Source organism: Staurois parvus, unplaced genomic scaffold (genome assembly GCF_062004578.1).
Source record: "Staurois parvus isolate SC_StPar_1 unplaced genomic scaffold, SC_StPar_1.0 ptg000678l, whole genome shotgun sequence".
Taxonomy (NCBI): domain Eukaryota; kingdom Metazoa; phylum Chordata; class Amphibia; order Anura; family Ranidae; genus Staurois; species Staurois parvus.
The window spans coordinates 2,195,952-2,217,772 of NW_028318474.1; the positions used below are offsets into that span (position 1 = coordinate 2,195,952).

Consider the following 21,821-nt stretch of genomic DNA (forward strand, 5'->3'; position numbering starts at 1 on the left):
TCCTTCCAGGCACAGCTCAAAAAGATATGGGGCCACACCAGGCTCTAAATGGTCAATTCTCCTCCATAGCAGTCCCTGCACAGCTCCATAGAGCCCCTTTCACATGGGTGTTCCAATCAGGCCCACCTGCCAGTTTTTTAGGCAGACCTGATCGGAAGGTCCATGCAGCCCTATAGACAGGAGGATGTAAACTGACTTGTGTCGGTTTGTAAACCCGCCTACCTTCAGGTCCAGGAAAAAAAAACGGAATAGCACTGCGTTCTTTTCTTTTTTTCCCAACCAGATTGGAGATAGTCTGATGTAAACTGACAGCGCAGTCTGTTTACACCCGGCTGCCCATAGAGTTGACAGGGGTCCACCCTTGTCTGCCGGGCAGAAACTGAACGAGTACAGGCGTCCAAACAGTGCGGACTTCGCTCCGTGTGAAAGGTGTCTACAACATAAATCGTCGTGCCTTCTATAAAACCAGGTTTATTACAATAAAGGGTTAGTAATGCTCGTGGTTTCATAGGCAAATCGATGGCTCACCAGGTCTCCATATAGCGTTCTCTATTTGGCTGATCCAGATCGATTCTACTTCCTCAAACTCCTGGGAACACCCCAACAGCTGCTGAAACCTGGGATTGAACCAGGGACCTTTAGACATTCAGTCTAACGCTCTTCCAACTGAGCTATTTCAGCAAATTTAGGGGCGTCAGTTTTATTAGTTCTGTATTAACAAGTTTGCTTGGAGGCGGGATATTGTGGATTTTGGAGAGCTGCACTTCTTTCATTCATTTGTTTCATGTATTTGTCAATAGATTTCTGGACACTTTTGTGTGCAGAGGGAGCTGCAGGTGCTGCATATAACCTGCCATACAAGGGAATATATTTGTAAACGCTGATACTTCTTTACATCAGCTCTTATCCACACATGCATGTCCAACGTATTTTCCCAACACGAGGAGGCATTGGCGTTTCAATGAGTGCGGCCACGTACAGCCATTTACTTGTATGGCTGGCTGCATGTAGCACCTGGAGCAGGAAAGCACCCAGAAATGTACACTAGGTGCATAAAATGCCTACAAAAAGCTGAGTGACTGAACTCTAACGTGTATGTACAGATTGTATAGTTTTCTTTTTAATTTTAGAGCAGCGGTTCTCAACCTGTGAATCGCGACCCCTTTGGGGGTCGAACAAACCTTTCACACGGTTCGCCTAAGACCATTGGAAAACACATATTTCCGATGGTCTTAGGAACCGAAACACCGCTCCTCTATCCGTCTCCAGGCGGGTCTGCCCACATGCAGAAACGCCCACATACGAGTACCCGGCGCAATGACATCATCGCGCCAACCCCATCACATACAGTGCAGGCAATCGCTGACTGTGCAAGCAGCTCGCCATCCTGCCAATGCACTGTATGGGCTGAGCAGCCGTAGCCTGGAAGGAAGTGAGACTCAGGCTGGGTTTGTCCCCTTGGACTTCCTGTTATCTACCGATCCATGGTAACCCATCCTTCCCCTTGCCTCAATTTCATGCCGCCTATGCTACTTGGGCTCAACAAGGTTTGAAGCTTTTTGCGCAGTTATTTGACACTATCTCAGGCTCTGCCCTCCCCTTCTCTCGTATTAGTGAGTGCTACCAACTCCCGCCCCATCACTTCTTAATGGTTCAGCAAGGCATAGATCATATCTCAAGCACATGCCGGAATAGACCAAGAAGATTCCAAACGTCTATGGTGGATATATTGCTGAAGCGGAAAACATTTAAGATCTCGAACATTTATAAACCACTGAATCTATGCCTGTCTAAGTCCCTGTATTCCTCCTCTACCATCTCCACCTCTCCAGATTCAAAATAGCTGCCCCCTGTACAAATCTCCACGACCCACATTGCTAGACAAGTTGTGGTATTGTCCATTCATCTTGGAATTTTAGAAACAACTGGAGACATTCGCTGCTTCTGTCACGGGTTATTGCCCGACACAAGGTCCCTTTCTGCTCCTATTTGGCAATTTCCCCTCTACACGCCTGGAGCAGTCCAGACCTCAATTACTAGCTATACAACGCAATAAGGCTTGGCTAGCCACCTGCTTCATGATTGCGCGACGGATCATTCTCAGAAAATGGCTATCCTCCGCTCCGCCTTCAGTTCCTGAGGTCAAGCAAGATCTATTACATCTTCTTCGTAGAGAAAAACTTGACTTAGACTTGTCACTAAAAGCCTTGACGTTGCGGTTCCAGAAAAAATGGGGCCTCTTAATATCAAGGTCTCTTCCCCCTCTGGAGCAGAGCACGTACCTCCAATAGGCCATATGGTTATCCCTATCCACATTCCTCATAACTCTTTTGATTTTACTGTATTGTATATCTCAAGGATGTTTTTAATGGGTGTCAGTCACATGATGGGTCTCCATATAACCAATTCTTTATTACAGGATTGCATAATGGCTCTGCAAATAGGTAACAACATGCGTTCTTCCTGTTTTGTGCTTTCTGTGCCGGGATCCCTTCCTCCGTGGGGAGCTCTCCTTTGTTTGAGCGTCCCCATGCAGGGGAGGAATCTCCAGTTCTTCCGTTTGGGCCTATACTTAAACCCCCCCCCCCTTTCTTTTCCCCCTTTCCCTTGACTACTAATTATGGTTTGGTATGGTTATAGTAAAGATGCCTTATTAGGCGTGGGTTGCACATGTCTCCATCTCTTCATTATTCTAGGCCACTTCTTGCTACTCCTGTGTCTGACAAGGATCCCACAGAGGCAGCGACCACCCTGGGGACCTCTGTCATTCTTCTGGCTTTAGCGGATATGGCTTGGAAGGCCCCACTGGTTCTAGCCTCCCCCCCCTTAGTTATCATCTTGTTTATTACTTTGAAACCTGTAATATGCTCATTGAGCTTGATTACATTTTTTTTTTTACCTATTCTTTTGTAAGTTTAGACCACTTCTCTGACTCTGAGTACACTGTTGCATCTACTGTATTGTTGTTTGAAACCCCAATAAAAATATTATTTAAAAAAAAAAAAAAAGGGCAGCACTGGGGATCTGAAGACTAGCAAAGGATCAGCCCAGTTGAAGATAGCACTGGACTCATGCATCTACAGCAGTGGTCGGCAAGCCGCGGCTCGCGAGCCACATGCGGCTCTTTACAAACTTAAATGCGGCTCTCCTGTGTGCCGGGCGCCCGCTCCCCTCCCTCCTCTCGGGCGGGCGGGCGGCCGGCCGCCCCCCCCCCTCCCCTCCTCTCCTCCTCTCCCCCTCTCCCCTCCCCTCCTCTCGGATGGCCGCCCCCCTCCCTCCTCTCGGGCGTCAGGACTCTGCAGCTGTCAGGATGTAGGCGGGGCAGCGTGACGAACTCTTCTCCTCTCACAGTCCTCCCTGAAGACCAGAACGGCGCGGGAATACGAGAGAAACGCGCGGAGCAAAGGTAAGTGAATTGACACAGGGGGGACTTACTATATGGGGAATGAATTACTATATGGAGGACTTACTATATGGGGAATGAATTACTATATGGAGGACTTACTATATGGGGAATGAATTACTATATGGGGGACTTACTATATGGGGAATGAATTACTATATGGAGGACTTACTATATGGGGAATGAATTACTATATGGGGGACTTACTATATGGGGAATGAATTACTATATGGGGGACTTACTATATGGGGGACTTACTATATGGTAGATGAATTACTATATGGGGGACTTACTATATGGGGAATGAATTACTATATGGGGAATGAATTACTATATGGGGGACTTACTATATGGGGGATGAATTACTATATGGGGGACTTACTATATGGGGAATGAATTACTATATGGGGGACTTACTATATGGGGGATGAATTACTATATGGGGGACTTACTATATGGGGAATTAATTACTATATGGGGGACTTACTATATGGGGGACTTACTATATGGGGGACTTACTATATGGGGAATGAATTACTATATGGGGGACTTACTATATGGGGGATGAATTACTATATGGGGAATGAATTACTATGGGGGACTTACTATATGGGGGATGAATTACTATATGGGGGATGAATTACTATATGGGGGATGAATTACTATATGGGGGATGAATTACTATGGGGGGGATGAATTACTATATGGGGGATGAATTACTATATGGGGGATGAATTACTATGGGGGATGAATTACTATATGGGGGATTAATTACTATATGGGGGATGAATTACTATATGGGGGATGAATTACTATGGGGGATGAATTACTATATGGGAGATGTATTTTCAGTTTTAAAAATGTGGCTCTCAAAATAAATTTCAATTGTGGTTTTGGCGAGATTTGGCTCAGTTGAAAAAAAAGGTTGCCCACAACTGATCTACAGTATATAGCCGTCATTCATGTCGTCCAGCAATGTGTCATGTCATTCCCGATGAATATTACATAAGTGGTGATCTGCCGACATGGCAAACCACTGCTCCTTCCAATCCTCTCATTGAAAAGGGATGGGGTTATGTTCCATTGTATAAGTCATCTTTGCTTGATCCCGATAATCCTCCTTTCTAGTACAATTTCTCCTTAGTCTGACAAATTGTCCTTTAGGGACATTCATAAGCCAGGAGGTGTGATGACAACTGTTCAGGGGTATATAACCATTGCGATCTACCGTCTTGAAGAATGTTTTTGTTAGTAGAGGATCCTGTTCCTGCATAATCTCCATATCTAAAAACTTGATAGTCTTCTCACTTATCACCCAAGTAAGAACAATATTCTTACTGTTAATCTTTTTTCTTTGATCCATGTCAATCACGATGAATGATTCACATAGGTGGTGATCTGCCGACATGGCAAACCACTGCTCCTTTTAATCCTCTCACCCAAAAAGGATGAGGTTATGTTCCATTGTATTAATACAATGTCATTCATGTCGTCCGGCAATATTGATTCATATCAATCACGATGAATGACGCACATAGGCGGTGATCTGCCGGCATGGCAAACCACTGCTCCTTCTAATCTCACCCAAAACGGATGAGGTTATGTTCCATTGTATAAATCCAACGTCATTCATGTCGTCTAGCAATGTTGATCCATATCAATCACGATGAATGACGCACATAGGCGGTGATCTGCCGACATGGCAAACCACTGCTCTTTCTAATCCTCTCACCCAAAAAGGATGAGGTTATGTTCCATTGTATAAATCCAACGTCATTCATGTCGTCAAGCAATGTTGATCCATATCAATCACAATGAATGACGCACATAGGCGGTGATCTGCCGACATGGCAAACCACTGCTCCTTCTAATCCTCTCACCCAAAAAGGATGAGGTTATGTTCCATTGTAATAATCAACGTCATTCATGTTGTCCAGCAATGTTGATCCATATCAGTCACGATCAATGACGCACATAGGCGGTGATCTGCCGACATGGCAAACCACTGCTCCTTCTAATCTCACCCAAAAAGGATGAGGTTATGTTCCATTGTATAAATCCAACATCATTCATGTCGTCTAGCAATGTTGATCTATATCAGTCACGATGAATGATGCACATAGGTGGTGATCTGCCGACATGGCAAACCACTGCTCCTTCTAATCTCACCCAAAACGGATGAGGTTATGTTCCATTGTTTAAATCCAATGTAATTCATGTTGTCCGGCAATGTTCATCCATATCAATCACGATGAATGACGCACATAGGCGGTGATCTGCCGACATGGCAAACCACTGCTCCTTCTAATCCTCTCACCCAAAAAGGATGAGGTTATGTTCCATTGTATAAATCCAACGTCATTCATGTTGTCCAGCAATGTTGATCCATATCAGTCACGATGATTGACGCACATAGGCGGTGATCTGCCGACATGGCAAACCACTGCTCCTTCTAATCTCACCCAAAAAGGATGAGGTTATGTTCCATTGTATAAATCCAACATCATTCATGTCGTCTAGCAATGTTGATCTATATCAATCACGATGAATGATGCACATAGATGGTGATCTGCCGACATGGCAAACCACTGCTCCTTCTAATCCTCTCACCCAAAAAGGATGAGGTTGTGTTCCATTGTATAAATCCAACGTCATTCATGTCTTCCGGCAATGTTGATCCATATAAATCACGATGAATGACGCACATAGGCGGTGATCTGCCGACATGGCAAACCACTGCTCCTTCTAATCCTCTCACCCAGAATGGATGAGGTTATGTTCCATTGTATAAATCCAACGTCATTCCTATCATCTAGGAATGTTGATCCACTCACGACGAATGACGCATAAAGGTGTTGATCCGTGGTAAACCAACTGTCCTCTGATCTTCCGGCAGTTTTTTTATCTTGATGTGAATTCAGTTTCATTCATGTTGTCCAGCACTGTCGATCCATGTCAATCATGATGAATGATGCACAAAGGTGGTGATCTGCCTGCTATACACTGTAATAGCCTGCTATAAGCTGACTCTTTGCCCCAGGAAAGCAAAAGTTAGGTCATTCCTGTGACCCACAAGAGAAGTATGGTCTAACCTTGTGGTGATCTGTCCAAAAGAACGTGGCTCAATGCAGATGGTGCGAATGAGCCCTCATTCTTTCATTTCCTCTCCACCATCCTTCTCCATTTTGTGCTTTTGAAGCTGAAGCCATCGAACAATCTCTGTTGCTCTTCTGCAATTTTATTTTCTGTATTTCCTGTGTAGGGAATCAGTTCCTTCACATCAATTTGCTGATTTGTGTCGATTTGTGAGCGCAGACTTTCTTCTGGCATCTTCAATGGTGAGGTGGCCTTTCCTTTCTCCAGCTTCTTCCAGTAAATGGTACTGAAGAAGGGATGTTTTCGCAGTTGTTTCACTGCCTGCCGGCGATCGCTCGGATTTATTTCAAGAAGCTATAAAGAAAAAGAAATGAAATTTAGCATACGGTAGATTGTCACTAACAGAAACTGATCAATCAGCCAGTTTAGTGTCGGCTATTTCTTAAAAATAGAAAAAAAAACACCTCAGAATGTCATATTTTAATTCCTTGGTGTAGTTTTCACTGAAGATATATATGTCTGTTGGAAGGATCAAAGTGAACATTTCTGAACCAGTGAATGAGTTCATCCAAAAGCTCATGGATAGTTCCTATATTATTCTGACTCCCTGTGTGGTGAATATCTTGCTATACCGTGTGTATATAACACTTCCAGAAGTCGGATGCCCCCTGTGTGCTTTCTTACACCTGGTGATGTACTGGATACTAGAGAACGTTTTGCAAGCTTCTCTCATAAAGAACACTACACTAAGGATCTATAGCTTTTGCATAATTCTAATTGTAGAGTATACTTACTCTTTCAATGACATCTTGAAGTTCAGGATCCATGTCCCTCGGATAGAAGTGTCTCCTGAATCTGGCTTCACCTGGATGTGCTCCTGTGGCCATTTCGAATAAGATGACACCCAGTGACCAATAGTCAGACATAGCATCACAGGGTTTTCCTTGTAGAACCTGATAAAACAGAGAGTAAGATTAACTATAAAATAAAGCACACGATGAGCTGCACAGAGCAGTAATAATAGTTAACAATGGTTGGTGGGAATGACAGGTCACAGTGGGCCTCCTGTTGTTTTTTAGGTTTTTTGAGTCACCATCATTGTGGCTCTGCTTCTTTCATCTCCAAAATTCTTGTTAGGTTCATAGATATTATAAGATAAAGATGGGAGCAGTAGAGGGGAAAAACAAGGGTGGTGTTATACTTACTTCTGGGGCCATATAGATTGGAGTACCGGCACAAGTAAATACTTTGTCGGATCCAAACACGTCGGCTTCTGAAAGGCCAAAGTCTGCAATTTTGACATGGCCGGAGCTGTCGAGCAGTATATTCTCGGGTTTCAAGTCTCTGTAAAAAAAAAAAAAAAAGGAGAGAGTTAGATTTACAGATCAAATGTTTAAAACCGTAATTCAACCAATACTAATAGTTCAGCTTTCAAGGGGTGCCAGCGGGTTAGATCCCCTTCTAACTTTCTGCACTGCTTTACGAATGGTAAGAGGAACCTCATGACCTTGGCTGTCAGCTTACTGCAGTGTAAGAAACCATATCAAATCACAGTTGGTCATTCTGCAATGCTTCAACATCTTTATTGAAAAGAAGGGATCAGAAACACTCCGCAGGCTTTCTTCCTGCGTCACCTTTTGCCCTTCTAGTGGGGGCATGATTACGTCCCACTAGAGGGTGATAAGTGTTAGAATTAGGCAGCCTGGGGAGTGTTTCTATCCACGTGTCTTTAATAAAGCCATAGACTCATTTCAGATTGACGGAGTGCACCTCAATATTGTTTCTTCTGCTGGTTTACGGGGATTGATGGGACCCAGAGCAAATTTTGCACCTGTGGCTGGTTTTGCTCAGCTGCTGAATGGGACATGGCACAGTGTTAGAACAGGACATCTACAATTGCAAATGTATGTAATATGGGGAAGTGAGACTCCCTTACTTAGGCTACGTTCACACTAGCGTTGTGTGCAGGCGGCAGAGAGGCCTCGGACAATTCTGCACATTGCAGCACATGGTGCTGTTCTAACGGGAGCGTTAGCGTCGCGGAAAAACGGACGCCCCTGGTCGAGTCAGGAGGCGTTGAAGCCTCCTATTCTAGTCTACGGTGCCGCTCCGCAAACGCACGGCCGGCGTTTGCGGTGCGGTGGCGACACGGTTGCGGGGCGTTTGCGGAGCGGTAACACCATTCAAACTTCATTATAGGCGTTTGTAACGCTCGGCAAAGCTTAGCAACCTCCGCTAAACCGCGCATGCGGCATTTGCGGAGCGTTAAAAGATGCTCCGCAAACGCCGGACCAATGCTTGCCAAACGCTATAGGGGCGTTTGGCAAGCGTTGGTAAAAAGAGTCGAGTGTGAACGAGCCCTTAGAGTCACAAAAGTTTCAGCAGCAGGGGACAGAACTGGCCATGGGCAATTCAACCCTTGTACACCCATCCACAACTAAAGTAGCAGTATTGGGTGGTGTTGTACTTTAATGAAGATTAGAAGATATGGAAGATCATGGTGGAGACACTTACCTGTGCATTATTCCTTGGCGGTGCAGATATTGTAGCGCGCAGAGAAGTTCTGCAGCAATAAATCTGTAAAAAAGGAGAAAAGGTCTACGATTATTGCACGTCTCACAGCATAAGTAAACAAATGATTAAGAGGTGATTTCTTCCAAGCCTTGCATGTCATAAGCAGCAATGTATTACTGTGATAATGACAGGCCCTGCTCTTTTCTTGGGTTTCTTTGGTTCTTAACCAGGGATTGGATCATAGTCACCTGATCTGTGGTATCTGACAACCATTGGCTAAGACCTGTGGGGTTGGAACATTGCTTGTGTGGGGTTGAAGATACAGCCTTGCACGCCAAGATAAACTAGAGGATATAACCGGTGTTTGGCAGATATCGCATTAGGCTCGTGCTATGCAGGAGAGTGTTAGCAGATCAATGGTGCTACTAAATTTGCTGGTGACCAGTCACTAGGAGTAGCAACTGATCATTAATCAGCTTGGACAAATAGCTCCCTATGCTATACAGTTAGCATGCTTTAGAATCTTGTAGGGATTAGTTGCATCTGATTGAAGGAGTGTGTGATTATGTGAGATTGATGTCTACAAACTGCATTACAGAGTACTTTGCTGACGGCTGAAAAAGGCTAGGCTAGGGGGTAAACGGAAGATGAGTATGTGTATGGGGGGCAGTGAAGGTTCTTTCCTGATAAAGGCTTACTGAGGTGGGTCGGTGTGGGTGATCTTTTAGTTTAAATGAAGAGAGCAAAATAGGAATTCATTTTTTTGTTAAATCATACTTATCTAGGTGCGTGCAGCATCAGTCCGATGCAGCATCTGTCTATGGCCGGTTTTAAGGGTGAGCACTCAACAATCACTTGACAGCTGATTGCGGAGTTCTCACTCAGTCAGCGCTCACTCCGAACAGAGAGCGGTGACTGTCAGTCAGCGTTTCTGCTCTTCCCCACCCCGCCAACTTAATGGAGCACTGGGATGTGGAGTGGAGGGAGCAACTGGCTCAGGCTCTCAACGGATCGTTGAGCTGGGTGCCGCTCCAGATTTTGGGGCAGATCCTTATTTTAAAGTCGGGATCTTTCCCCAGCCTGGACCGGCTGAGTGACATCAGCCGACAGCAGGCTTCAGCCCGCTGTCAGCTGAAAACGGGTCAAGGAGCTTTGTCTGTACTTCTCCTTTAAGATTCATTCTGTAATTACTATATGCAAATCCTTCATCATGACTGTTAACCCTCACCCTTCTCTTAGGCCATATTAACACCTTGGTGTTCTGGGAAATGCATGAAAAATGTGCTAAGATGCAAATCACACTTGTGGTGCCATTAATTCTTAATGGCACTTCAAATGCGGGTAGCAGTTGTGTGGCCAAACGCACCAAAATGTACATTGCAAAATTGTGAGGCTCGCGGACAAAGAAAAGTACATGAGCTACTTTGGTGCATTTGTCACGCATAAGGCAGCTCACGTAAGTGAATAGGCTGCCCTATGCTGTTGCACGACTAATGTGCAAAAAAAGCCCAAAATAAAAAGGTTGAATGGTGCGGGTATGAATGCAGCCTTAGACGGAATCTTTGTAAGTCTTACCTTATGGTGTTAGTTGGTAATGGAGCAGAAGACTTGATCAGGTCGCGTAGTTCTCCTCCTCTCATGTATTCCATAACAAAGAAGAGATTTTCCTGTAAAAGAAAGAGAAAAATAAGTCGGTTCCAAAAGGTCAAGTGGATGTGAAGTTTGTGTTTTGGTGGAAATGCAGAAATATAGGGATGTCTGGACATGGTAGACGGTTCAGGAGTTTAACGCATCTTCAAACTCAAGAATAAAAATGTCATCTATTTCAGCTTACACCAGTGCTCAGCTATGGAGGCTGTACTAGTGTTCTTCTTTTCAGCATGTCTTCCTTTATTTTCCCCTTGTAATCCTACCACTAATCTACTTCTTGTCCTAGGGTGACTACGCTCACTTACTATTCTCTATGTCTATGGAGGTGCCGTATTGTCATCCTAGGACAATAAGTATGCCTCTCCCCATCCTTAAGAACACCTCTCCCCATCCTCATCTCTATAACATACGGGGAGCTGTGTTGTAGTTCACAGAGGAGAAGTGAGCGGGGCTGATAAGACTGCTTAGGATGACTCAGGACAGCGCTGGAATTCTGACAGGATCACAAGTGTTTTTCTGCACTTATTAAACAGATATAACAACACGCTCTGCTTGATCTATTTAATAGACCAAGTGTGAACAAACAAGAAATGTTCAGTATTGGCTTTCCATCCACTTTAAGACTAAGTTAACGCGATGCTTGGCAGGAACTTTCAATGTATGGTGAACGTCATTCCTCTGTGGGTAAGCAATATATAGAAGCCATTAACATGCAAACATGTTGTGACAGGTTCTATTGAAGTGACTCTATCATGAGAGAAGTTCAAGGACTATACCTGATCCAAGTCAGTGACTCCGACAGCAAAGCCAAAGTAAGAGCAGGACGGCTGGGGAGAACCAGAATTCCCCAAATTCTGCATTGGCAGCCACCATAACTCTCTCATGTCTTAGCCTCTTTGAAGCTGGACCATCCCTCCTTTTTTTCTGGTTTTGGGATTTATTTCTAGGTCTGTGCTGGACTTGGAGTCCAAATGGATAACATGGATGTGATTTGATGAGTGAGTGATTGATAGGAATGTGAAACTTACTTCTGTTTGGAAGGTTCCATAGGCGTGTGTACAAAAGGAACTCCGTCCAACTTTTTCCAGTATCTGTCTCTCTACGAGGACACTTTTCGGTTCTTCTTGCAGTAATTTCCTCTTCTGTACCACCTTGACTGCCAGTTTCTTGTTGGTGGCAGGATGGGATGCCAGGGCGACCTAAAAAACACAGGACACAAATGATTAGAAGCAATTCAGCTCCGGGTTCTGAAAAGGTTACCTCTGGGTCCAGCAGCAACCCCCCCAGCCTGGCTACGATTGTTAGTCTTAGTTTGAAAACAGTTTATAGAACGGGGAGTCAGCAGGATTTTGTGCAAGTTTTCAGTGGTTTTGACTGTTAGTCAGTAACTTCTAGACTGTTAGGGATTGGGGATAGCTTTCAATAGGCTTTTAGCAAGCCGCAGTAGGCTTTTAGCAAATCACAGCCAGCGCTCACTCTGAAGTCTGTATTCAGCGTTCATAAATTGGGGCTAAAGGCTATGAAGCTGTGCAGCCAAACGTTATGCAATCTGCTATATACAGTTTAAATGTACGTCAGCTTATTTCCTTATATACCAAAGGATTTGTAATTCTGTCTTGCATCTTTTTGTGTATTACACCCCCGACAGACAGTACACCACTAAACATGACTTAGTGTGTAAGCCTGGATTCACTCTACTCGCGTTGCATCCATGTAACACAGTAAACGCACTGGAGATGATGTGCGTTGGCATGCTATTTTTTCATGAGTGGTGTAAAATACCAGTATTGTAGCTTTCTTAAAGCACATTGCATTTACATGCATTCTATTCCAGTGTAACCGAGCGCCAACTAATGTATCACACTGGTGTAAACTGGTCCTATGGGGAAAGCATGGATTTCAGCTTGGCATTGAGCAGCACAGCTCAGTGTGTGTAGTGTAAATGGGAAGCGGTAAGGAATAGAGTGGTGTGACCTCCACCTACGACCTACTATTTGCCGACTGGCAATAATAATAACCACTAACTCGCAGTGCATTAAACCCTCTGTTCATAAATCTTTGATTACTTACCTTTCCGTAACTACCTTGACCAAGTATTTTATGAAAGATAAAGCTGTCAAGATTAAAGTCGGCTGGCGGATGCATTTCTAATTTGGTGCCAGGCACATCCCTGACTACCTTGTTGTCATTCTCACCGGCTGCCCGGTTGACTGGTTGTCTGACAGCCTCATCGACGGGCTTGCTAACAGCCTCATCGACTAGCTCGCTGACAACCCCAACGACGGCCTCGTTGGCTGACTTGCTGACAACTTCAGCGACTCTCTCGCTGACTACCTCGCCGACTATATCGCTGACAACCTGGTGAAATCTATCGCTGACTACCTCGACGAGCTGTTGATCATTCTTGCTTGTCTCATCAGCAGCGATCTTCCTTTTCTTATTTGGAGGTGCAGAGAAAATTGGATCTGATGCTGGCCTCTTGTTATTCCTCTTGGGCAATATGACAGCACATGGTGTTTTGGCCCAACTCGGTGCATGACCGCATCGTCCCTGTTTTGCTGGTCTTTCTTCCTCAGCAGATTGGTTGGATCTGCGCTTCTTTCCTCTGTTCATGGCACTCTCCTCTTTGGAACTCTTTCCCTCTCCAGAATTCTTCCTCCCATCAGAGTTCCCATGTTTGCTTTCCCGATTTTTGGGGAATTGCTGAGGTGTCTCCACCTTCAACCCACTATGTGATAAAGTGGGCTTATCCAAATCATCTACAAAAGGTCTCCCTATGATGGTATTCCAGGTGACCTCCTGTCTGTTCTTATATGGATGATATCGGAAACGTAGTTTTGGCCTGGTCCACTTCATTATAACACGTTATAATGAGATCTCACAGAGCACAAAAAAAGGAGTGTGTTCACTATCGCTAGCAGAAGCACACTGACTGTCTGTGGCTGCGCTGCCTGTGGACTGAGTTTCCGTGGTTGCTAGGATACCAACCGGAAACAAAATTCAAATGATTTTTCTGCCAACTGCCGTTTTCCACAGCGAGGCTCCAATTTTTTTTTAGCAGAGTGACAATCACAGAGCTCAGTATTCTGTCCTGGATATATGAAATCCAACACAAAGAGAAATCTGTGTTGCACCTAATACACAGGTAAAGCTTAAAGAAGCCTGCTTTTGGGGTCCTTTCCAATGATGTAGGCAGGTGTCAATAGTGCTGCTTGTAACACACTGAAATACATCAACAAGCTAGGTTTGTTTTTTGAATATGGGCTCATTTGTAATGTCTGTGCTATCAGTATCAGTGAGCACCATTGGGGATCAGTGTGCCTGGTTAGAGCCAAACTCAGCCCCGATGTTTGGTGTGTGTAACATGTGTGTAACATATAACCAAAGACAAACCTTTTTCTCTGGATCATACAGTACAGGACACAGGACTTGTATTCATAGACCATGAGATCTATTTTGGGCAGCCTCAGGTCAGGGGTTGTTTACAAGAATGCCAACTGTCAGTGGTGAGGGGTGAGGGGTTAGATCCACTGTCATATTTGTACTGCTGGCTGTATCCCCATTAGAGAAATGGACTCTCTCTCATGATTTCCATAAAGAGAGATTCATAGAAAATGTTTCATCCCAACTCTTATCATTGCCCACAGCAACCAATCAGCTTGCAGCTTTTATTTTTCCCCACACAGGTTAGAAAATGGAAATGTAAAGGCTAATTGGCTGTGCTCCAGTGAAGACTAATTAATCCCCCCCCCCCCCCAGTATGTCACAATTCTGAGATATTGACCAATTAACAGATGGAAGGAAATACATCATTTTTAGTGGAAATGTTGGCACATTTTCCATGTGCCAAGTCAACCAAATTCTGTATGCCTATTTAATTAGCGCTTGCTGTGACAACATCATAAAAGTGATTCCTGCCATTTTATTACTTGCTCTTGTGGGGGTGTTGGGGCGCCAGATCCAAGCATGCTTATGTTGGCGCACGGGAACGGTCACTGAAGTATAGCACTTGTCATGTGATTTGGCGCAGCTGGTGCAACACCACATAGAACTTGTCTTATACCATTCCACAATTTAGAGCACGGAATATGCAGCAATATTCTCACCACAAAACCGGCGTATTTCCCTTTTTTTTGTAGTTCTCCCGGTGTGACCCCCTTGAAGATATTGTCTTTGTGGGGGCCAGTGTTTTATCTGAGTGCGACATGCCTGCCCCAGACCATCCAGATGTCTGTGTAATGTCCTGTTATGTAATCAGCCTGTCCTTTTTTTATCTATGTAACCAAGCAACAGGAGATGCCTGAGATCTCTGGATAGGGGGGCTTGGGGGGATTACAGTACAGTGGCTTGTCAGGGCCCAGGAATGGGGTTGTGAAAGGAGACCTGTGGGGGTACACAGGTGTGAACAGCACAGTGACCTGTCAGGGTTCAGGGATTGGGGTGTGAGGAGAGAGCTCTGGGGATACATGGGGTATAGTACAGTGACCTGTGGGACTCACAGATCAGGGTGTGGGGGCAGAACTATATGGGTACAGGGGTGTAAAGTACAGTGACCCTATCGGGGCACTAGTTCTAGTGACACCCCATTTTTTCATCACTTTGAGAGAGTTTCTCTCACTTCGGGTATTGGCTATGGGACAGGAAGTGAAGGGAAATCTCCCTATGGGACACAAATGGCAGAAAAACAACCTGACAGGTGTTCTAACCTTCCCTTACTCTATCTAAAGTGAAAAAATAAAGTTTTGTCTTAGATTTACTTTAAGGGCTCATTCACATGGGCACTCAGCTCCATACAGCAAGAAGAGGCATTTCTTAGGTTTCCTGCCCCAGTGCTGCGCTGTGTGCAGGCACCCCATACAAAGTGAATGGCCACACATTGGCTGTATGGACTTGCGCAGTTTGACAGGTATGAAGGGCCAGGTGCAGCTCCTGTGCGTCCGGGTGCGTTCACCTTTCAAACTTGGCTGTGCTGGTGAGTCCATACAGCAAACAGCTCAGAACTAGTACATAAAGTAAACAGATGTTACTTGACGAGCGCCTATGTGATTGAGCCCCAAGGTTTACAGTCTTTTCTAGTATATGATGACCCCTCACAGTGCATGTTATGAAGGAAGTAGAGAATCTACTCAGTGGCCCTGCATTGTATGCAGTAAAAAGAAGCTGAGGGGATAAAGGCCGGTGCGAGTATCCTGCGACCCAGGTTGTGGTTTAGAGGACCTTTGGTTAAGTGGGGGTCTTTGTTCAGTCTTCATACGTAGATTTAGGAGACGTTATGGCGGTCAGTTACACTTTCACTGTATTGCTTATATTTGCGGTGACTTGTGTTCTACATGCTGGTTCGATGTATAACCTTCCCAGTGAGGATAAAGGCCTAGTTCACCTTTACCAAAAAACTAGCTATGTAGATAAAAACAAAGTGTTCAGCTCTGACTAAAGTGAAATAATACCCTTGCTATGGATGTGGGCCATTTATGTACCTTATCTGCACGGGCATGTTTTTTTTGGTAAATGTGAAGTAACCCTTTAATGACTTGGAATATGCTGGATCTTCACGTAGGTTGCCATTTGACCCTAGGCCAGGCATGGTGTGGTATGGGCTGGCTACCTTTTCCAGAAAATAGGCGGTGCAGTCTGGGGGCTCCAGCCCATATTAAAAAAAACTGCAGCTTTGTAAAATGTTCATTCATGTTATTGTCATATTCTTCTCATACTTATGGACTATGGTTTAAGTCTATATGGACATTTTGTTACTGTTTTTGAAAAATTTCTACTAACCTTTATGTATATTTGAGGAGTTTTTTTTTCACATTGAGATTTGACCTATCCTCAACCTCGATCACTCTTCAGAGGTGTGAGGGTCTTCATAGGGCTCATGGATAATGCATGACATTTTAGGTTAATTTGACCACATATAATGGTTTCTTACACGTATTTATGATTACTGCACTCAGTTTATTCAATTAATTTTTTTCAAATTTTGATCGCCCTTCAGAGGGGTGAGGGTCTTCATAGGGCATATGTATGTAATTATTTAGTGTTTTATTTTCAATTTTTGATCGCTTTTTAGAGGTGCAAAGGTTTCTATAGTGCTCACAAAGTTTTAAGGGTTCACCTAGCACAGTATCCATTTGAATTGGTCTTTTAAGAGACTATATCCTCATATACTTGCAGCTTTGTGACTTCAGTTGATTGGGGATTTGCGCAGTTTACATAAATAATGTATTGTCAACGTTAAAGTGTTACTAAACCCCAGACCCTGCATTCACTATATACGGTCTCCCACAGTACACTAAACATGGAAATCCAATTATTTTAGTAAATATAAACTGCTCATCAGCAGTTAGAGCAGTCTTGTGACTTCTATCAGTGTCCAGCTGAGCACTGATTAAAGCTTGTAGGAGGAGTTTTGCATTTTGCTTTAGGAGGATGCAGAACCCCTGACCTCTGTCTGGACAGTGCTGATTGGCCCTGTTAATCACATGCACTCTCCTAAGCAAAAAAAAAGAACCCTAGTAATACATACCAAACTGAGCATGTGCAGAGTGACTCCGCACAATGTCTTAAGAGGGGGACACTGAAAGAAGGAGAGGATCAGAGAAATCAGGATCAAACTACATTTTTACACAATGCAGAGGATTAACCCCTTAGGTTCCACAGGGAGTATAACAAGCATGCTTTACTGCATATACAGACTGATTTTACTGTTGTGGGTTTTGTAACACTTTTTCAATCTGTGTTGAAGGAGAAATAAGAGGCAGAGCAAAAATAGATGAATTACACGATACAAAAGGTATAACCAGTACTTAGAATTTATTGCATTCTATACCTGGTGCAGTGATTGCATTGACACTATAGATACAAACGCATGGAGACGGCAACATGAATTGTAGTTGAGGTAGTTGCTTTTCAAAGAGGTAGTGATGAGGCCCGGTGACATCACGGTGCAAAGTCCACATCTCAGAAAAACCTTTGAAATAGTCACAAGATAAATGCTTGTCCCTGTTCCTTCTATCTCACCACTTCAGTAATATTTTTGAGATGACGGTGATGGTTTGAGCTGGGCAGAGAAGCTCTGCAACTATTCTCCTCCTTTTAGGACAATAATTGGGGTCCGTTTAGACTTCAACTTCAGAGCTTAGGTACTGCTGGTCTCTTTCAAAAGAAGCACTGCTGAGATTTTAACTGCAGCAAATTCAAGAGCCGGAATAATTGATCACAATGTATTCAATGTCACCGTGATTTTCTATTATAATTATTTCCTCTTCACTCTCCAGCACAATGACTTCTACCTCACTGTCCTTTGCTGCAATATCCTCCTCTTCCTTCTGCTCCACAAGATCCATGGTTTCTTGGGTGGCAACTTCAAAGTTCCAAGGAAAATGAAGAAAATCTAGAACAACTCTGACTTGGTTCCTGCAGCTGGGGTCTTGGGCAAGAAGTATGTGAAATAAATCTTGAGCCCTCCTGCTGACATTCTCCCAACCACTTGGTGGTGGAACATGGTCAGAGTTGTTCTGCCAGTAAATAAACCTTTGAAACCATAGATCTTGAGCTGAAGCTGTTTCCCATGGATAGTTTCCAGTGAGAAGAACATACAATACAATACCAAGGGCCCAGATGTCAACACTAGGATCCACGACAATTGACTCCCTGTGCTCCAGTTCACAAAGTTCCGGGGACATGAATGTGTTGAGGGGTGCCATTGATGGAACAACTGTACCGGCAAACTGAGTCAGTCCAAAGTCACTTAATTTCACATTATGACATCTCTTGTCCATAAGTAAAATATTGTCCGGCTTTAGGTCCCTATGCACCAGGTTTTTGCTGTGCATATATTCAAGAGCCTGGGTAAGCTGTAGTGCACACCGTTTGACCAGCTTTTCTGGAATTCCCATCTGGAAAAGTTAAAACAATTAATTATATGATATTTGGCTTTAAAATAACACTATTTTACTAAAAAATAATATTCAATAATATCAAATTCAATACAACGTTGGTTACTTTTTAAATCTGCAGATGGAATTCTATGTGAACATCAGTGCAACCGATCTCCAACTACTTCAGCAATAATTGGGCAATGAAGGAAATATGGGAGGTCTAACTGGTTTTAAATTTTACCTCTGGCTTAAACACCAGACTAACCTTTAATATAGAATGGTGAAGGATCACAACCTGTATCATGATTGTTATCTGTGTGCCCACTAGGAAGGGAGGTGGGGAAGGAGGGATGTAATCTCTATTTTTGTCTTTCTGCTTTTAAAGACAAAATTAATGGCGAATGCAAATTTTACAGTTGTCACAGAACAAGAGATGAGGGGAAATCATCCAATGGGGACAACTGTTTAAGAGGGGAATTCCCCTAACGTTGTAGACTTCCTACTACCTCCTGTTCCAACTTCTTGATTGGATTAAGGAAAATCTTGCCCAGATGGTGCAGAGAAAATAGCTGACTGGGGATTTTAGCCCTTCCTTAGTTCTCTCCAACCAGGCCAACAATATTTGGTATAAATGCATGCAATATATAGAAAGTATCATCCATGACAAAACACCAGTTTCTATTAATCTCCAGGATCCCTAGGACAAATTTATAGAATTAGCAAGCAAATGCTAAAGTGTCAGCTACTTCATTAGCTTTACTTACCCCTGGCTGGATGATGGAGTGAAGAGATCCAGCAGGTGCCAATTCCTGGCTGATCATGTAACAGTCTGAGTTTTCCAGAATTCTCGAATGGGTAGATATTATGCCCTCGTGTCCAGTAACAAAGAGTGACATGCAAACTTCATGAAGAAAGGCCTCTAGTCTGGTTCGCTCCTTCTTTACCTTTTTTAGGGCAACAAGGCTACCTGTTAAAGAGGAGGGAAAAAAAGTTGATTACAATAAGACTTGGACATCTAAAACTCTGGGTGATGTCCAATACTTGAGCCCATTCATTTTACATAGACTGGATGCTTTTCTTCAAAATGTAGCCGTCTTCTCTAGGCCCTCGCTAGCAGTGAGATATGTAGCTGCCCATGCAGCTAGATCTATTGTCCCTTCCCATCTAAATGCCAAGTGTCTAGGTTGTGCATAGTGGACCATCAGTTTATAGTCAAATCTGTTACATACTTAGCTGCCTATGACCCACTATAACTGTGTGTGATCATCATGAATCTGTCATGAGAGAAAAAGGAAGCCTGCTTTTGGTGAGCTCTTCTTCAAATTGCCAATTACCTGGCTGCCATATTGAATCTACCCAATTGAATTTATAGAATCCCTGACCTGGAACCTGTATGCAAATATGTACTTTTGTAAAATATCAAGGCTTGCTCTGTGGCATAACAACCAGTAGCTAGCACTTTCAGGAGGAGTTCAAAAAATGTGGCCTTCATGTTTTACTCATGGCAGGTTGTTAAAGATATGCAAAAGGACCAACTCAAGAAATTGATAACAGGTGGAAAGGCTTTTGTTTTCTGTAGGAACAATGCCAGCTGCCTGAATGGGATTTTGCACTGTTCAACCAGTTTTTATATTTTGTTAGTGCTGAATTAGATCTTTGTGCATCATGGTCTTTTCCCCAAATTTATGCAACAAAACCCCTACCTCTAATAAGGTCATTTAATCAGTAAAGATGCTAATGTTTGTGCTATCTGTTCTAGATGTTCAAATGGTCTGCAAATTAGAAATTTTTTTGTAATTATTTAAGAATTCACTTACCCAGTTCCCTGTCAACAGCCATCACAACTTCTCCATAACTACCCTCGCCAAGATGTCCCAGGATTTCGTATCGCTCTTCTCCAATTGTTTCATTCTCACAAGTTAGGTGGGCTGCCATTGTGAATATAGCAATATCAGATGTTCTGTGCAGAAATCGGTATCCAAAAGATCTTGAGGACCCTAAGAAGATATGTGAGGTCCACAAACTATCTTTTGTCTTTTTATAGAGAAGTTGAGCCAGGATTCAAGCCAGGAAACCACAAACCTTCATTAGAATGCAAATTGAGGCATCACTTGAACTTAACCAATCAAGGTGATTCCTTTCTGTTTGTGTCTACAGGTTCAGGTCACAAGAGGTAGTAGGGAGTGGGCATGTCTTTATTGTCCCAGGTTTTAGATTGCTAATGTTGAAATTTGGGCCTCTGAGGAAATTTGACATGTTCAAATTAAAACTTGGCGAGATTAGCTCTATGCAAACTGGTGTTGTAGAGGATGTCAACTATTGGTTGGAAATGACCAATTCTCACTACTCTGGTCTTGGTATTAAATATCTTCTGTTCCAATGATTTATTGGAACTTTTAATTTCTTTAAAGTTTCATAAACCATTTTATGACTATAGTGTCACTCCTAATATAGTGTACTACAGAAATCTAAGTAATATCTTGGTCAGAGCTCCAATTAGCCTGTGTACTGCTGGTTTGTTGGGTTGTACAGGGTTTTTATGCTAAACCTTGATATTCTAACAAAAGGTTATTCAAATATATATCTGAATGATTAGGCTTCTACTGATTAGTATCAACACCTCATCCCTACTACAGAACATTTACTAACCATCACACATTTTATAATTTTTATTTTAATGCAATGCTTGAACAAAAATGTACAAATCTAAATAACAAAGTATTGTTCAATGGTGTGTAACAAATATATTAAATAAAATGATCTCCTATACAGTGAGGGAGCCTTGCTCAGTTCTGTAATACTAGAAGTTTTTTTTTTCTTTTTTTAAAATAGAGCAAAACTATTTGGGGGGGGAGGGGGATAGAGTAAGGCTACCTTCACTTGTATGCAGGTTGAGTTTCTCCATTGCATTTTGTGTTTTTTGCCCCTGTGTTTTTGATGCAATTTTGTTTTATTTTTCTTGTAGCTAGGCAGATTTAAAACTCATCAAAAATGCACTACATGCTTCTATGCAGCACTTCCATTGACATCTATAGAACCAAAAAACTCAACTTTTGGATTCCCAGATAGAAATGATAAACTGACAAATATCCGAACCTTCTTTCACTCTATCCAAAATAAACAAAAGTTTTGCCTTTCAGTTATTTTTAAATTGTGTATACACCTTTGGCTACTTGGTGAAACAAGGGCTTTAGTTTAGCCATTTATAGGCTATTAAATATCTAAATGGTTGCATATATAAGATTATGATTTGCATATTAAGGTTTTTATGTAATTTTTAA

At 43.0% G+C, this 21,821-nt stretch overlaps 1 protein-coding gene across 1 annotated transcript; it reads right to left on the minus strand.

Moving 5' to 3' along the window:
* Positions 1-17,856: 17,856 nt before the first annotated feature.
* LOC149447660 (serine/threonine-protein kinase SBK1-like) lies at positions 17,857-20,475 on the minus strand. Its single transcript, XM_089652252.1, has 3 exons — positions 20,358-20,475; positions 19,305-19,507; positions 17,857-18,558 (listed from the first exon to the last, which is right to left on the minus strand). The coding sequence occupies exons 1-3, from the start codon at positions 20,473-20,475 to the stop codon at positions 17,857-17,859; spliced, it is 1,023 nt and encodes a 340-aa protein (XP_089508378.1).
* Positions 20,476-21,821: the final 1,346 nt, after the last annotated feature.

What these genes read in the sequence shown, in the direction of transcription:
- LOC149447660 (XM_089652252.1), bottom strand. Translation starts at nt 20,475, where the DNA reads ATGGCAGCCCACCTAACTTGTGAGAATGAAACAATTGGAGAAGAGCGA. An exon ending in GGCTGTTGACAGGGAACTGG is followed by an intron (nt 19,508 to 20,357) that starts GTAAGTGAATTC and finishes CCTCTTTAACAG; the next exon opens with GTAGCCTTGTTGCCCTAAAA. An exon ending in ACTCCATCATCCAGCCAGGG is followed by an intron (nt 18,559 to 19,304) that starts GTAAGTAAAGCT and finishes TAACTTTTCCAG; the next exon opens with ATGGGAATTCCAGAAAAGCT.